Source organism: Acipenser ruthenus, chromosome 1 (genome assembly GCF_902713425.1).
Source record: "Acipenser ruthenus chromosome 1, fAciRut3.2 maternal haplotype, whole genome shotgun sequence".
Classification (NCBI taxonomy): domain Eukaryota; kingdom Metazoa; phylum Chordata; class Actinopteri; order Acipenseriformes; family Acipenseridae; genus Acipenser; species Acipenser ruthenus.
Window position 1 is genome coordinate 13,209,289 of NC_081189.1, and position 17,789 is coordinate 13,227,077.

A 17,789-nucleotide genomic window follows, 5' to 3' on the forward strand; every position below is an offset into this window, starting at 1 on the left:
CTGGGACTGAACCCACAAACCTTCATTCAAGAGTCCAGAGCCCTAACCACAACTCCACACCGCTGCCACTACTGCTGTACATATGACATTCTGTGTTCTGTGTGCAGTAACTAACACTAACAGGATTTATTTTTAGGAACGTTATGGTTATAGCATGTTATATGTAATAAAAATAAATAAACAATAACTAGTATCTCTTGACTGTCTGTCCTAAGACTAAAATAATGTTGGGTCACACTGCCTCCTACAATAATGTCTGTCAGAGGCAGAACCAAAGGAATTTTTAATTTTACCCTTTAAGTAAATCAAAATGGCAAGCAAGGTTTAAACCCTACACTAGAAAACTGGTTACCTGTTCTCCAGAGGACTGTATCGTAGAAGAATGAAAACTCCATCTCTGTGTGATGTTCAAGGGACGCCCAGCCTCTTGGTGCCGTCACATAAATATATGACACATACAGTGGAACCTGTACTGTCAGGAAGGACTGGGCAGAGTCTCTCACCTGGTGAAAGATGAAATACCATAATTGATACAGTAAAAAAATCAGGTTCCTCTCAATAATAGATGCACAGAAAACCATACAAAAATTCTTAAACAGACACAAACCAATTTTACAGCACAGCGAAACCTCAATTAAGTGCCTTGGTCGTTAACTTGAATATTGCAAAAAAATAACCTTTTCTGGGGTTAAGTGACTGGTGACCATATTCAGGTATTTCAAATCTAATTAATATAATGAAAAGAAAAGCAGTGCTCACTGATGTTCCCTTGACATTGACCAGTGCAGTACGAACCTGGAAGTCAGCCGTTACAGATCCTCCACAGACATCGATCAGTTCTGTCATGTCATAGTAGGCATCAAACGTCCAGATGCAGCTCTTGAGGTTGAGGTGTTTGTACAGCTGGATGGTCTTGGGTTCCCGCACACTGGGATTAAACTGATAGGGCCGGTCGAAACCAGGGCCCAGGGAAATACTGTCGTAGAAAACGTCATCAAGAAAACCAGTCTCTGAAACACAAACCAAACAAACCAAAAAAATGCTTTGGTCATGTCTTTCTTATTGAAAGTTAGTCAGGATTCATAGAGGATGCATCATGAACCTTCACAGAGTACTGTAGTTGTACCACAAATGAGGAAGGCCAAATGAATTGTTTATTGTTTCATGAGTGAAATAACCACAGCACTCCCCAAACGTTAAAGGAGTATTCATTTTTTAATGTATTGCACTGATGTTGAATATGAAAAAGTAATTAAATCTCAACAATTGTTGTATAACTAAAAATACTACCCACTTCCTTACCTAGTTGATCCTACAGTGAAAAAAACGAGACTGAGATGGCATCTACATTCCATCTTCAAAAAGCCATTGTTGCTCCCTCACTGTATTGTGCTGTCCTTATTCTTCTACACAACAATTTGGAGCAAGGGTCCAGAGCAATTGTGAATGAGAAACACTTACGGAGTCAGCACAAACAATGCCTGATGACAAACACAAAAATGAAACAATAAGATGACATGTGTCTCTCACCAGAGATGCCCTCCAGGTCTCTAAGGGTGACCAGGTTGGAACAGATGTGCTGCTGTCTGTAGATGGACTCGGACAGCAGGAAGTTGAGGTTATGCAGTGGCATGGTGGAGATCAGAGGCAGCATGCCATCCTGGTGAGGGATCTGCACTGAAATATGGATCCTGGAATGAGAACCGATGTGCAGTCAGAGACTGATATTAGCAGGGAAAAGGTGCAACTATACCAGGTTTATATATTTTCTTAGCGATAGCTTAAAGGGAGTTTTTGGGTTACTTTTTAGAAGCTTAATCTTTTAGTCTCATGAAAAGATTTTAGCAACATTCTTAGAAAAACAAAGTGAGCATATTTTTTAAATACAGCCTGGAGTGCCTTGAATACTGCAAAAAATGCCCACAATTTATACTTACCATTCCAAAAAGAACAATACTGTTTTGATTTGATAATACATCAATAAATATTGGTCAATTTATTTTAAGAATGTATAGTTTCCTAAACTTTTTTTTTTCCCCAATAAAAAAGTTACTTTATTCAACCCATAATGAATGAATGAATGAATGAATGAATGATTGACTAATTTAACTTTAGATGATAATCACCCCTTTGGCAGGCTACCTGTTTGGATGCTCTTTGTGTTTGACGTCCAGGTATTTGAGTGTTGCTATGAAGGACTGTGCCTGGTAGCCCCGTGCTGTGCCTGCCACTACTGGAGTGTGGCAGATAGAGCCCTCTGTTCCAATAGTGACAATGCTGCTTCTCAAAGGAGTGCCCACATGGCCTGTATTGTCAACAGCCTTGGCCACGCAACGCACATGGAAACGACGGCTGAAGTAAACACTGTCCAGGACCTGCAGATTTAAAAAGCGGGACCTGAGCAAGTGTAGCAAATCTGAAGCAATTCACTTTTGGCTCAAACAGCAATGGTGCAGCACCTAACTTGCTGTCTGTAGAACGTTACATTTGAAAAAGGCTAAGGAGATTGTCACCTATTATAATACAGCAGGTTTCAATCAACAGTGCACCTTTCATTAAAGCTGAATAATTCACAACAGAAGGTCCTATTTTAAAGCAAGTGCAAAGGCAAAGGACTGTATTGTCAGAGAGGAAAGTTGAAATGGTATAAAGATAATAAGAAACTTGCAGGAAGATGTATAGTTACTGCTCTGTGTCTCTCACCTGTTGAAAGATACATCAACACACTGATACTCGTTTTTCTTGCTTGTTTTTATAACATTACAATACTAATGGTCAATAAAAAGAGATCTTAAATAGAAATAGCTTGTAAGTCTTAGCACATAAAAATAGAAACACGGCCGTTTGATTAACAGTTCTACATCAGGCTCTCAGCAGCACTGAATGGCAGTAATAATGCTCTTTACTGACCATGTGGTTGATGCTGGTGTATGGGGTATTGTCAGTCACAGTCTCAAAAGGTGATCTAGCTCCATTGATGTCAGTGGGAGCAGCCACTTCCCAGCTAAAGCGGATCAATGACTGGTTAATTCCAGCTTCGTCGCAGCGCTCCTTCATTACAGAGTACTTGGGGTAGTGTGGGTCACAAGGGGTCACACAGACCAGCGGGTAGCCGGGGGATGGAGTCTTCTTACTGCCCTCCTTGGTCACCTCTTGAACATGATCATAGTCGGACAAGGAAACCACCTGTAAAGGAACAAAACTGGTGATTCTGCCGTCTACCAGAACAAAATAAGCTGTCTTATAAATAAGGCTTGAACCTTTCGTTTTTTATTTTCCAAATCTCTAGCTCCATTTAAATGTTAATTAGTGGTTGTTAAGCTGTCTCTGCATCTTAATAAAGAGAAAACTATTCATTGCAAACTGGGTTTAAGATTTATTTTTTCTTTGCTACAAATCAAGGACATTTTAAATGATGGACTTGCTATCAGTGTACATGCCGTCCTGAATATTTTATGCTGAAAAGAAAATCTGTCAGGACAACTCTGTTAAACGAGTGAAAATAAGAAAAGTACAACGATAAATGAGGCGACTGCAAGAATGAAATGCAATTAGGATCAAGGATGAGCAATTAGAACATAAGAACATAAGAAAGTTTACAAACGAGAGGAGGCCATTCAGCCCATCTTGCTCGTTTGGTTGTTAGTAGCTTATTGATCCCAGAATCTCATCAAGCAGCTTCCTGAAGGATCCCAGGGTGTCAGCTTCAACAACATTACTGGGGAGTTTGTTCCAGACCCTCACAATTCTCTGTGTAAAAAGTGCCTCCTATTTTCTGTTCTGTCTCAGTCAAGATATGAAGGTAAAAACAAGTGACATTGTTTTATAATGAACAGCTTTTTCTGAGTTTAATTAGGAAACAGAATCAGCTCAAATTAGTTTAAAGGGACTTTATGTGATCAAATGTGATCAAAAATAAAACCCCAAAACCTCAACCCCTACTTATAAATATAAGAAAGGAACCAAACATACAACATTCAGCCACTAGGTGGCAATGTTAACTAGGATTTATAAAAAGTAAATATTACAATTTAAAAGTAAGAATTAAGTCATAATGTGTAAGATTCATTCAAATTTACATTATACTATACTATTTCTGGAAAATACATATTTAAAAAAAAAAGATACTTCCATTTTTATAAACGTGTTTAAAATGTGTATCTTAAACTTTTACCGTTATGACTTACAATTGGCAGAGCTGGCAGTATAAGACTCCCTGCTGCCTCCTGGTCCAGAATAGTCACTGTTGCCATGGTGATTTCTCCCAGCACTGCTTCCACTGGGTCATCAGGGCCCAGGACCAATGAGAACGACTCGTGCCACTCCCTGTCCTCATTGGACAGAATTTCCACATTAAAGAGGATGTGGTCAATGCCTGCAGAACATACAGCAGTTGCACAGGGTCATATTTAGTTATCCACAAAAAAAGATTTGCATTCATTTGTAAATCAGATGCAAAACGGTTTTTGTTTGTGAGTCTGCTTATCAGATAAACAAAATAGCAAAGACTAAAATCCTACAAAAACACTGTGGGATACTGCTGTCAGAGGGCATAAAGTTGAAGGGTTTTGAAAGGAGTTTTTACCATTCCCATTACAAGTTGTATTCTTTTTGATTTGCACTGTGTTTTAACCAGATAGCACACTGACCAGGGCTGAATTTAAGCACCCTGCTCTTGGGATTGTAGTCGACTCCAGACTGGGCTGACCCGTCTCTGGTGCTGCAGCGAACCTTCGAAGTCCGGTTCTGGTCTCCCTTCCTGATCACTTTGATGTTCAGAATTGCAATGCCGTCTGGACCCGGCGGCTCTCGCACCTGGTACGTCGGCTCCTCAAATTCAATGGTTGGTGCTGATGTGAGGAGATGTATATATATATATATATATATATATATATATATGAATGAGAGAAAGACAGTTTGAATAAGATTGCAGCAGTTTTTGTTTTACACTTTTTAGGTTCCAGAGCTCCGCTGCTTACCGTCCTCATCATTGGTGATGGTGACGGTGGCCACTTCATTTTTGCCGACTCTGGCTCCACTCCAGTGGTTTCCAAGGGGGTTGCTGAGGTAAACCTGGAACTGCTCCTCTGGTTCAAACACAGAGTCGTCATTTATAAGAACAGTGCAGTTCTTCACCTGGAAGAAAATCAACAGTTTTACCCACATCACATTTGTGCTTTATTACTTTAGCTATATGTTATGTATGATAAAATATGAAGGGGTGGGAAAACCTACTAGTGCCCAGGACAATAATGGGTTAGCCTGAAGCTCTGCTAGGGCTGAAGAATCGTTACTGCTGTCCATTCATGGAGATTTATTGACCATGTTCATATCCATCGGCAGCAGAACAACGTCAACGTGATTTGAACCAGGACTGACAGTACAAGTAATAATAATTTTACCTTTTCTCCTTTGAGGAAAGTAATTCGAGAATCATCTGAGTTCCTCCTCTCCTCAAAGTCATCCATCACCATAGCAGACTGCATCCTGGTGTAACACCTCACAGAAGACTCGAATGTCAGGTCTCCAGTGCGGATAACAGGAATGCTCAAGACTCCTTCATTCTCCTTCACTGAATACACATCTTTACCAAACTGCATGCTGGGAACTGAAGTAAAGACACATCAGTAATAATGCATACTATATATATATATATATATATATATATATAAACAACATAATGTATTATATATTATCTAATACAACACATTCATAGAATAATAAAAATAATTTATAAAAATATGAATCTCTAATCCAACGGCTGAGGATATTTTTTGTACTTCTCCTGCTCACGAACCTACTATTTGGGGTGGAAAAAACTTGACATGGATTGTTATGCAATTGTACAAAACAGTGAAGACCTTAACTAGCCTTAAACTTGGTCTGGGTATTTGTGCAATGAGGTGTTTCTCTCTCATGTATTTCCTAGACAGTGCGCTTGAGACAGTGAATAATATGCGTGACTCTTAGCCTACCATCCTGGAATGTGTCTGTGATGACGACAGTAGCCTGGAAAGGTTTGGTGAGTTCAGCCCCCTGCGCTGAGCTGAGGAACACCACAAAAGACTCTGTGCCTTCAATGGTGGGATTCTGAGTGTCATCCAGTATAGTCAGACTACAGACCTGCAGAGATAATTGCACAGTCTGTATCATACAATTTAAGGAGAACTTATGAACAGTGCTCCTCGTGGCCTCAAACATTCTGAGTTATGGAACTGCTTAATAAGCCATTGGTCTTCTTCATGAACACGTTAACTTTCATTTTGATGAATTACAATACATACTTTTTATAATTGTTGCTCCTGTTTCAAAACTCTATCAAGATTTAATAATAAAAAAATAAATACATTGTGAATGAAAGTTTCATGAATAGGACCTAATAAAATGTTATGCAGCACAACATATAAACTGTACATGCTTATACATCTCTACAAAGTTACATAATTCAAGGGATTCATTTTCAGCTAAGCCACCTTCTGAAACAATAAAAGAATCTTATACCAGCAACATTCAATGTACTGGTATCCTCCTGCAATGAAGGTGTGGCCACTAGCAGTATGAGCCTCTGGAGCAGCTCGGGAAAGGGCAGGAGGGTGCATCAGCAGGGGGCCTCACCTCTTCAGTTTTCCCAGGCCTGAACTCCACCTTCTTGGAGCTGGGGATGTAGTCCACTCCCGGGGTGGCGGACGCGGGATCGGATGGTCGGGTGGCGCACCAAACTGAGGTCACAGTTGAAAGGTCGGTGCCATGTCTTAAAACAGGAATTTCAATGGTGCCTAAAAAGAAAATTGCAATTACATTTTAATATATAAATTCAGACACAAATCACTTAGCTGCATAACAGAATAGAAAGTCTTCTTGTAGTTGTTCTTCCTGTCTCAGTTCTGTATACAAGTGCTAGCCGGTGTTAAAGTGTGAACCTGAGCTCCTCTACTGTTACAGAAAGAAAGAAAAAAAAACATTTGCATATTACCTGACAAAAAACCTAGCAGAACTACCAGCAGGGCACACTATGACCAGCATGGACAACACAACGCATTTGAAAAAATATTGCACTGTGTACAGATATGATAACATTGCGTTGAGGACTGCCAATGTGAATTGGTCCATACCACTATGATGCCATTGGTATGTAAAAAGATGAAAATAATACAAGTAGAGTAATAATCTACCTAATGTCTCACGCCATTGTAGCTTCCCTGGTGTTACCATATTTAATACAGCCCGTTAGTACAAAACCATTGCATTGCAGTTGATTTATATACTTCATTCACAACACTAACTGAATGTAGCTTTATTGGGTGCATTTTATTTTCAAAAATGTAAATAATTAATATTAGCTCCAGGGCTACTCAAAATAAAAGTCAATCCAACAAAACCTGAGCTACACTAGAGGGAGAATGCAAGTGGAATTATTTTGACTACAGGAGGGGGTTAAATGTTACCATGGAAACTACATGTTTTACCAGGGGTAATGGATTCGGCAGTGTTCTGATATTTACCTGCATCCTCACTGAATGTAAAAGAAGCATTCCCCAGGAACACTGTGGAGGCATCGTTGGGACCATCAATCATCACCTTGGCATTGGCCACGCCACCCAACCGCGCATTGTCGGAGGCGTCCGCGAGGACGATCTCAAACTCCTCTACCCCTTCGTACTCGCTGTCGTCTATCAGCTTCACATCACAGGTGGACATGCTCACCCCTGGCCCAAAGACCACACGGTTCTCACTGCTCATTCCCCTGGACTTGAAATCCGACCCAGACTCCAGAGCATGCAGGCTGCTGCCTTGGGCCGATTTGGAAACAGTGTAGCACAGAGCAGATACAGTGCTGCTGGTATCACCTGGACAAGAATATGATAAGGAAGGACTGTGTTGATGAGATTAATGACAGGGGGATACAGCAGAGCATTACCTGAAACAAGAGGTTGAAGGCTAAGAGAGTCTGGAGATCCTGGCTCACTCACTTGAACAAGACTACTGAATAATTGATATGTGATAGATAAATAAATGATAAGAGAATACACCACATTGTAGACTATGTAAAGTATGACTTGACCACTTAGCAGGCACTTCTCTTTTCTTTTATATACCAACCACTTAATATTTATTTTATCCACCATTATCCCAAATTGTATATTAACTGAACTGGTCAGTATCAGTAGATAAAAAAAATGGTCACATTATGCTTGAAAATCAGAAACTCACCTTTTCGCTCAATGGGTGCAAAGATGAATCCAGCGCTTTCATTAACGTGGTAAGTCTTCTTGTCGAACTGCAGAGTGGGCTCGTCCTCGGTGTCGTTGATGTTCACTTTGGCTCTGGTGATCTTCCCCAGCAGGGCATAGGCTGGCATACTGAGCTCCACATTGAAACTCTCAATGTTTTCAAAGACCTGGTCATCATTGATTACAATGGTGCAGGCCTTGGTGTCCTCTCTCTCGTCAAACTGGACCTGTTGGGTGGGTGGGAGGTGGAGAGAAACTGAGTGAGCAGTGAACACAATCTGTAGTACTGTGCTGCTAACACTAATTATACTACCAAACATACAATGACTTCATCACAGTTCTTAAAGATATGTCTACAATCACACATTTAACTAGCAGTGTGTGTTTTTGTGGTTCGTGGCCAGTGAACCAACCTGCCCAGCGTATTCCACATAGTCTTGCTGCCCTGGCTTTGAGCCGATGCTGGAGGTGGAGGTGGCAGTGCCCTGCTCAGTGCGACACAGGACGATGGCATACTGGTTCAGATTGCCGCTCCTCTTCACTGCTACACTGACAGTGCCTGCTTTCTCACTGACGTTGAAGCTGCAACCACAAGCAAAACAAAACATAGAAATCTGCACATCAAAAGCAGTCCATTCCATTCCACCTGTTATGGAATAGGAAAATGGGTTAAATAAAGAAATGCTTTTTTTAATTTGCTGAATGGCAGTTTGCATAACTAGTGGTAACACATATGCAATCACTGTGATTTTAGTTATGCCTAGTACTGAGTAATTATGCAGTTGTTATATATTATGTGTTGTTAATGGAGGGCCTCCTTTCGCATTCAGTTATTTTTTGCTTCCAGTCTGTTTTGGGTGAAAGAGCTTTTAAAAACCTTTGAATGGCTTACCTGGTGTATTGAAAGCTGATCAGAGACCACTGAATGTGGAACACATTGTCGCTGACAACATTTGGTTTACTATCCTTGACCAGAAACTTGAAAGTGTCCATAGTCTCCTGAATTCTCTCCTCGTTTAAGACATAGCGAATCAAACCCAGGTTAACGTCCGCTGTAAAAACAACAAGAGAAATATTTTAGGCGCTCACTGTTACTCATATACTACAGTGTGGAATGAAGTATCATGCGCATTCATTCTGGAGGCTTTTTGTAACATACATTCCTAGACAATATTTCTAATGGGGGCTGGCGGGGGGTCTTTGCATTTTGTGATGTATTTAGAAGCAGCATCCTTGGCCTCTATTTCTTTGGACTTCTTACTGTGTCAAAGTACTGTCAAAACACTGTCCACTGAAAGCTACTCGTTTTGAAACCAGGCCTTTAGAAGCAAAAGTGTAAATAGCATTTTTTTTTTTTTTTTATTGAATTCATTCAGAGTGGTCTAACATTGCATGGAACAGGTCCACCTGATATAATAAGCAGTCCGAGCTGTACCTTGTGTGAATGTTGTAATGGGACCTCCAGGTTTGAGTTTGGTCTCCAGGTACCCATGCTTTGGTGTGGCAGTGATCTCATAAACCAGCTGTTTGTCCTCTGTGTCAGGGTCCATTGTGAGCAGCTCTTTCTTAGTGATCAGATTGGTGGCCTGTTATGAAGGACAGATTTCAAACAATTAATGTCAGGCAGTCTTGAGTCAACTATAAACCAAAACGCTAAATGAAAAAAGAAAGAAATATATGTATGTTTGTTGTATTCATGTATTTTGTTTATGACATTGCTAAGGTACAGTTTAAAAGGTTGTGCGCTTTGTCCAGTAGATGACGACATAGTGATTAAAAACAAAAAAATAAGAAATGTCAACATGCCAACAGAAAATGAGCAATATCACTCTGCAAAGTATGTGACAGCTGGTGATATATACATGTGGAATACTGCCCCATTTCACATCTACTGATGTTCTATTAAAATACTTTCATTTAGCGGTTGTATCATATGCAATATGAACTTTGCAATACAAGAACATTTACTCATGTATTTCAAAGGGTTTTTTGTCTTTCGTAACATTTATAAAAAATTATGAAAAATCTAGCCATTACCTTCAGGAAAGTCGAGAGGTATTTTCATGATATATTGCAAGCTTTAGAGAAATTGGAACACTCTGAGATGAAAGCCTTTGCAAACGCAGTGTGACTTTCCGCAAGTAGAATTGCAGTTATTTTAAGCAGTGCCACAAAGGCCAGAGAAATAAGCCAAACAAAAACTAATGAGTTGGAAAACAGAGGACTCTTGACAGTATAAAGCATTTCTACCACAAAGACAAATGTTACCTTTCCCTCCATATACTCCAGCCACTGCAATCCGAGGTTGGTGACGATTCTCGGAGTACCATCATCAACGGGAAGGATGTCTATTTTAAACCTCTGAGGAGCAGCTGTCACAATCTGAAAAAAAACAAAACAATAAAAGGAGAAAAAACAAGGTAATGAGAACTTAGTTGCTTAGTTCTAGTTCTGTAAAATTAACAGGCGTTTTACCTCTTTGAAAAAGTAGTTAGTTACAGACTAGAGTAAATGCTTGGCCCGCACACTCCAATCTTCCACTCACCTCCTTCTGCCCCTCTTCCACCATGAAGAACTGATTGGTCCCGTCAGACACCGTGAAGGTAAACCGATCCTTGAGGGAATTGCTGCCGTCGTGGTTGTAGCTGACGCGGTTCTGATAGATGTCGTCCATGGTGAAAGAGTTCGTTTGGCGGTAGTGCTGGCCATTGTTGGTGCGTTCGATTGTACCGTGACGAGGAACTTGCACAATGGTGAAGGTAACAGATTCAGCCTGTGTTGGTTAGGTATAGAACATCAGCAGTGAAATAAAGTGTATAGAGTGGGCCAACCCTAAATCCCCAATATTGTAGGCTGCCTTTTGTGTCCACTGGAAAGCAATATACAGAAGTTGTGAAACTACCTCTTAGTTATTAGTTTTTAAACAAATCTTCATGAAACTGAGGAAACCAGACACTTAAGTCCCACCCTTTTATATATAAATACCAGAGAAAAATATATTTTGCATTTGCAAAACACTGTTAGGAGTGTTAAGCACCAAAGTAGGAAACTATTATAATTTCTCTCTATGTCTGCATAAAACAAAATATTTTTAATACATTTGTCAAGGTCAGAGTGCAATTCCCACAATTTTTATTTCAAACAATTGCCGCACTTTTGAACCCTGAAATGAACTTTTTGATATGCTTGTTGCTAGTTTGGCAACATAGAGTTTCACCAAAAATGAAACATTTTTACTTTGGCTTGTTTTGTTTACATATACCTGCCCCTCTGAAATGTATTGATTTCTATCTTCCTCTAACTTAGTGGCTTCATTCCCAGGCCGAGTACAGAAGTCAGGCTGCTTCTCCGGTCGGAGCTCACCTCGGTGTCAGCATCAGTAGCCTTGAGTTCAAACTCAGTGATGGTCTTTCTCACACCCTCCTGCACACGCATTCCTGGATTCTGGACCAATGGCAAGGAGTCATCCACAGGGCGAATAGTGATGTAAAAGGTTTGTGCAACCTGGAAGTCACAGGGGTCACTGTTAGGACAGCCTTCACTGTGGGGGGATAGCCTTAAAGTACAGTACATAGAGCTAACAAATATTGTAATGCTTAGATAAAATGTATTACTAACACTTTGTAGGTTGTACATGTTTCTATCCAAAAGAAGTACACTTTAACATGTATTCCAGTGTTTCATGTTTTCAAAGTCACTAATTAACAAGATATACCAAATGCTTCTCCCAGATATTTCATTACTGCACTTCTTCACGTTCCCTGCATTCTACTCCTTGAAGAGGTCTCATGAAGGAACACCGAGACAATGCAAATCAGTCATTGAAAAGCAGTGATTGATTACTGAGGAATCAAGCTGCTTCTGGGAGTTTCATAAGAACTCTTAAGCCTCACACTTTGGCATTCCTTCTCAGTAACCAATCGCTGCTTTTCTGTTGACTCGCAGGTTTTCAATCTCTCTGTGTCTCTTCCTTTGACCTCTTGAAGTAGACGGTGGAAGCTGAGCATTAAAATATCTGCAAGATACACATTTACCATGATGTGTTAGCATTTTACATAGGACCATGTGAGACCTACGTGCACTAAATATTAGGCAAGATTTACTGGAACCATTTTTAGCCCTATGTAAAAATCAAAGATTCAACAGCCCATAAACTGTTTGAACATGTACTTACCTAAGACAATAACTAGTGCAAGAAATGCTTTTTCTTGACTGTTTTAGTCAACAGTAAACAACCTTTTTTAAGCAGTCAGTGGTCTTTTACAGTACTGTAGTCAAAATAAAGTAATAATAGAGGAAACATACTAAACAATAGCCAGTTTCTAACCTCTATATCAAGAATTTCAAGTTTGGAAATCTAACGCGTGTTTGTACCTCATTTGCCCCGTCGGACACGACGAAGGTGAAATCATCAGAGTGCTTCTCCTCTTCGCTGGTATGAACATACTGGATACTGCGTGAGGCCAGGTCAGCTTGAGTGAATGTGCTTATCCTTGACCCTACAAACAAGATAAGAATGGTAAAATAGACACCACTGACAAGCGCACTGCAAATGTAGTGCTTACTTATTAGAGCACAACCTATTACAAGATTGGCTGTAAAGAGATCTTGTTGTGTCCCTTTACCTTTCCCCATGTGAAAAGAATTCTACATAGAGTGTCTAAAGATTGGAACACAAAGCAGTGAGGGTGAAGGAGGAATAATGAATACTGAACAACAAGTGTAGCTGCAGAAAACTACTGGTTATTGCTTTCAGCTGCTGCGTGAGGCAGCAGCTGGTAGTTTTCCATGTTCTCTCTGGAATAAGATGCTTTGATGTTCAATACCGCTGGTTAGTGCTGAAAGTGTAGGAAGAATCTCATTGTTACCGCCACCTACTGAATATTCATGGAACAGCAATCATTTATTGTTTCCCTGTCATGTGAGGTGAATACACAGAATAAATGTTATTATTCTTGTACACTGTAACTCTTAGAAGACAGAATAGTGTTTTGCTCACTCTGTATTCTGTAAGTATTAGCAATAAATGTAGCCTTTGGTATTGGCTTGTGAAATGAAGGGGAAATCACAGTACTGCGTCCATTACTTGAAATTGTTGCCATTGCTTTGACGTTAGAAAAGAAGGCCCTTGCACCTGGTGAAGCCGCATGCTCCAGGCGCCCCAGCTGTGTCTGCTTGGTGATGCTGTACACCAGGTCTCCCGGCTCACTGTCCTGGTCTGTGGCTGACAGCTGCAGGGTTGTGATTTTCTTCACCGAGTTCTCATCCAGCACCAGCCCTTTGTTAACTATGACAGAGGGGGGAAGTCTGTCCTCTGCAACACAGACCACACACACAAAGTCAGTGTTACTTTACATTTAATCATTAACTATGTTAGGCTGCAAAATCGCAATAGACTTGTACCTGAAAGATGTGGATACCCTTTCACAAACAGGTGCAGTGAAAGCACTTACCCAGAATGCTAATATAGAATGACTGATCAATCAGTTTGTTTCCTTCCAAGTCAGCAAGGTCAAACTCAAAAGCAAAACTTCCTCCTGACTCTCCTTTTTCATGCCTGTACTCCACAAAACCTGGAAAAGATCAAAACTCTAAAAGTCACACATCAACCACTTGTATTTTCCAAAGCATATTGGTCGAACAGCTGAACATACTGTGTGTGTAGTTTTCACATTTTAAGCTTCCAATGAAGAGTGCACGTGAATGGGCTGCATAATTTAACACTGACCTGATGTTCTGACACCAATATTGCACTCTGTAAGTCAGTTTGTTATATGTTCATAAATAATAAAAACAGATGCATCTGTTTACATTTTCCCCTATTCCTCCGAGAACTAATTTAGGAAGATTTTTATGAGTTACATCTTGCATGCACACAATCCCTTACCCCAGTCAACTGTTAAGCTGCACTGGAGAATTTTACTCAGCTTCAGATAACTATTTGCAATAACAAAAGCAAGAACATCAACCCCTACCTTTATTGATGTCAGCCTGCGTGAAGCTCTTAACAGGTCCTTTGATTGAGATCTGGACAAGGTTTCCATTCTTGGATAGCTGCAGTCTGCCAACTGTGGGGTCCTTGGTTATTGTGTACTTCACTTTCAGCTCATCCGAGTCAATGTCTGTGGCTTTCAAATGCTGATCTGTGATCTTAGCTACAGAGCCTAAATATACACATACATATTATTATACTTCATATTCTTTTAAAAGCACATTGCAGATAGTTGTGCCCAATATACAGCATGCTTGTTAATGGTAGGGCAGTTTATTTAGATGGTAAATGTTCCCCTACCTGCTGAAAGCTGAAGGCCTCTGTTAACAGCGAGCCTTGGAGTTTCACTCTTCTGTACGTTCATTGTGAACTCCATCCTCCCGTTCTCAGTGTAGAGGCCGTCAGTGACGGAGAAGCGGAACTCATCGTTATGGACGCTCAGACTGTCAGGGGTGTAGACAATCAGCTCATCCAGAACATCCTGGTACGTGAAAGACGAGCCCTGGGACAGAACACGTCCATTCTCCAGGGGCTCCGAGTAGAACTGCCTCCACCGCAGCTTACCTGGGAGGCACACAGAAAGTATAAAGTGGGTCGGCATCCTCTATATGTCCTGAAAACAGGCATTGCTAAAAACTGGCCCTTTAACCCTGGTAACATGCATGAGAAGATGCACACCAAAAGATTAAAGAACACCTACAGATTCCACCCGGATGTGAAACAGTGAATGGAGTAAAACCAGGACTGCCTGGGGTAATAGTGAGAAACAAAGGGCCGATCACCACCACACTGACTACGGAGACCAAAGAAATATAGTGGCTGATGAGAAAGAATTTAACACGCTTTAGACAAAGAACATTTACAGCATGTTTCAATCTTTTTTTAAAGACAAGTGAGTATGTCAAAGACCAACTCATTCAGTAATCAAATATTTATGTAATTATGAACTGAGCTCTTTTCAATCCCCTCAAGTGAATACTGTGTGTTTTAATGCAGAAGAAAAGCAAACATTCATCCTGTTGAGGATTTGAAGCAGCTATTAAGAACACTTTAACTCTTTAATTAAAGATGCTTTTTAAAGTCTCTTGAGATGAATGGAATAAAGGGCATCGGAGAGACTGTCATCAACTTTTTTATGACTCGGAGAACCTCTCTTTGAACCATCAAAATAAGTTTTGTAACTGACGTTTCATTATAAAAACCTAATTTTGAGTGACAAAAAGATGTGTGAAATTAGTTTTTAAAAACATGAGCAATCTGTAAGATCAATGCCACTATCAAGCCTGCTAAGATTTGATTGAATACAGACCTCAAGACGGCACCATACATGAAGAGTATGAAAAAATGGCCTCCTGGCTCACTAGATTGACCTGATCGTGTGAGTTTATGTGAGTTTCTCATATTCTCTCAGCACCCTCAGTGAATCTAACGGACCCCAACCCTGTGAGATGGGGACTCACCATAGTCTGGCTTCTTGGTGACAGTGAAAACCAGTTCATTGTCTGGAGTATCAAGATCCAGCAGTGTCAGTGAAGTGTTCCTGATCACCACGCCAGAAGCTTCCTCCACCTGCACACTGCTCACAGACATCTTTGGCGGCTCATCGTTCTTACTCTGAAACAAGCAAACCCAATAGGACCTTATTAACCCTTTAATGGTATTGTGACCATAATGTAAGAGTGTTATTCAATTATTATTCAATACAAATAAGCAGCATGCTAAATGTTGAAACCTTTCCATTGTTTTAGTAATTAATTTATACCTGTTAAGTTTGCAATAGCACGCTATAAAAAATGATAGCACATTTTTTAAATGTTTTTGTTATTCAACTGTAATGACACACACTGGAGTTTATTTCAGTGATCCAAATAGTGGCAGATCAAAATTCAGTCCAACCACCCTTAAACATATAAATCCAATTTAATGCCCAATTTTCTGTTGTTTTTTTAATTGTATTTATTCGTGTTAATAAGATTCAATAGATTATGGGAAAATGGCAGGTGAAAGGATCATTAAATAAGATCCCATCAACTTCATCATCAACATTACCTGAGCATGGCGACACAGTGTAAATAAATAAATATCAGTGATGCTGTTGATTCAGTTATTTTTCTGATAGTGTAATCCATCTCGCAAGGAAATGTTGTTTTGAACTGAAGTTACTGTACCCGGATGTCAATGTCAATAGTGAAAGCCTCTGTCTGACTGGAGCCATCAGTAATGTAGAAGCTAAAGCTGTCCTGAAGATGCTCAACGGTTTGATGGACACTCTGCACATAGTAAATGTTGTTCGAAATGATATCCTCAAGGGAGAAGACAACGTCAGGCGTGACAGTCACTGCTCCTCCAGATTTTCCATCTAAAAAACAGATTACATGGCAAAATGTACCGTAAGCATGAAATGTATGGCAACAAAACCTGCATGTTATAATGAATGAATTCATATTGTAAATATGTAATCAGGGAAGCAAACAGATAGACATCAGCAGTTATTTGAGTAGTATGTTTATTGAACTGGGTATGAAAAACTAAAGCTAAATGTTAATAATTTTAGCCTATAACGAAACAATGACAATCCAAATGTTTTTTGGATTGGACAACAGGAATGCCCATTCCTTACAGAGGTACGCTGTGCTATGGTAAAAACATAACAGATTCTAGGATTCCATGGAGAAGCAAAAGAACAGGCAAGTTTGGTAACCTTGTAAATATATAGCACAAGCATGGGATAATCACTAGGAAAACTGCCAATTTACCATGGTGAACTTTCATATTTTCAGTTAAAAAAAAACAAAAGAATAATGCAGCCTGTAAAACAGAGAGCACAGTCACACACCTCTGTTTGAGTTTTCAATGTAGCCGTATTGAGGTGGTGTGATTAGCCGTATCAACAAGTCCTTCTTCGAAGTGTCTGGATCCGTTGCTAGAATATTCCTTGATGACAGCAGTACTCTGCCACCCTCTTCCACCTGAGTGAAGTGAAAAGAAGAAGTAGATAGAAGGTATACTAAAAAGAAGACCAATGTTTATTATTATGTTTTCATCTAGTACATTGCACAATTCAGTGCACAAGCTGTTCACATTTTAACATTTAACAAAGATACCCAAACAGCATATACACATCACGCTGTCCCTGGACATGCTTATTTCAATAAATAGCCCAACCTAGGCTGTGGTTCATACAGATAATCCAGTAAATCAGCTTGGCTATAACGTACCGTGATTCCACTGCTGACTGTGGCAACTGGAGGCTGCTGCTGGACGGACTTTATAGTGATGGTGCACATTTGGTTGTCAAGGTGATTGTTGTCAGCGTCGTAGACAACAAAGTGAAAGATATCAGTGACAGGTTGACTACCAGTCTCAAAAGAAGTGGTGTAGCTGTTAGGATGGAAAGTTTACATTCAAATTCCCTTAGAGTACATTGAGCAACACATCATTTCTGATGTCTGAATATGGTAATCATAAAAAGAAGATTCCTTACAACATTGTGATTTATTGACCCAGTAAGTCATAATTCTTTTTTTTGCAGGAATTTTGCAGATTGATTTGAAAGTCAAAACTAA

At 39.9% G+C, this 17,789-nt stretch overlaps 1 protein-coding gene across 3 annotated transcripts in view; it reads right to left on the reverse strand.

Moving 5' to 3' along the window:
• LOC117403996 (extracellular matrix organizing protein FRAS1-like) overlaps positions 1 to 17,789 on the reverse strand; it is a 111,677-nt gene that overhangs the window by 5,870 nt on the left and 88,018 nt on the right. For all 3 annotated transcript variants that reach the window (XM_059004022.1, XM_034925212.2, XM_059004074.1), the window contains 28 exons: positions 17,442 to 17,604; positions 17,060 to 17,192; positions 16,392 to 16,582; positions 15,684 to 15,837; positions 14,524 to 14,787; positions 14,207 to 14,395; positions 13,685 to 13,804; positions 13,366 to 13,545; positions 12,606 to 12,730; positions 11,595 to 11,735; positions 10,777 to 11,004; positions 10,500 to 10,613; positions 9,667 to 9,817; positions 9,124 to 9,283; positions 8,645 to 8,813; positions 8,212 to 8,458; positions 7,503 to 7,847; positions 6,616 to 6,776; positions 5,976 to 6,123; positions 5,403 to 5,608; positions 4,980 to 5,136; positions 4,650 to 4,850; positions 4,188 to 4,375; positions 2,911 to 3,186; positions 2,143 to 2,375; positions 1,531 to 1,691; positions 796 to 1,010; positions 353 to 503 (listed from right to left, as the gene is read on the reverse strand). In XM_059004022.1, coding sequence (XP_058860005.1) covers positions 353 to 503; positions 796 to 1,010; positions 1,531 to 1,691; positions 2,143 to 2,375; positions 2,911 to 3,186; positions 4,188 to 4,375; positions 4,650 to 4,850; positions 4,980 to 5,136; positions 5,403 to 5,608; positions 5,976 to 6,123; positions 6,616 to 6,776; positions 7,503 to 7,847; positions 8,212 to 8,458; positions 8,645 to 8,813; positions 9,124 to 9,283; positions 9,667 to 9,817; positions 10,500 to 10,613; positions 10,777 to 11,004; positions 11,595 to 11,735; positions 12,606 to 12,730; positions 13,366 to 13,545; positions 13,685 to 13,804; positions 14,207 to 14,395; positions 14,524 to 14,787; positions 15,684 to 15,837; positions 16,392 to 16,582; positions 17,060 to 17,192; positions 17,442 to 17,604 — 5,171 coding nt within the window. The remainder of the gene's footprint in view (positions 1 to 352; positions 504 to 795; positions 1,011 to 1,530; positions 1,692 to 2,142; positions 2,376 to 2,910; positions 3,187 to 4,187; positions 4,376 to 4,649; positions 4,851 to 4,979; positions 5,137 to 5,402; positions 5,609 to 5,975; positions 6,124 to 6,615; positions 6,777 to 7,502; positions 7,848 to 8,211; positions 8,459 to 8,644; positions 8,814 to 9,123; positions 9,284 to 9,666; positions 9,818 to 10,499; positions 10,614 to 10,776; positions 11,005 to 11,594; positions 11,736 to 12,605; positions 12,731 to 13,365; positions 13,546 to 13,684; positions 13,805 to 14,206; positions 14,396 to 14,523; positions 14,788 to 15,683; positions 15,838 to 16,391; positions 16,583 to 17,059; positions 17,193 to 17,441; positions 17,605 to 17,789) is intronic.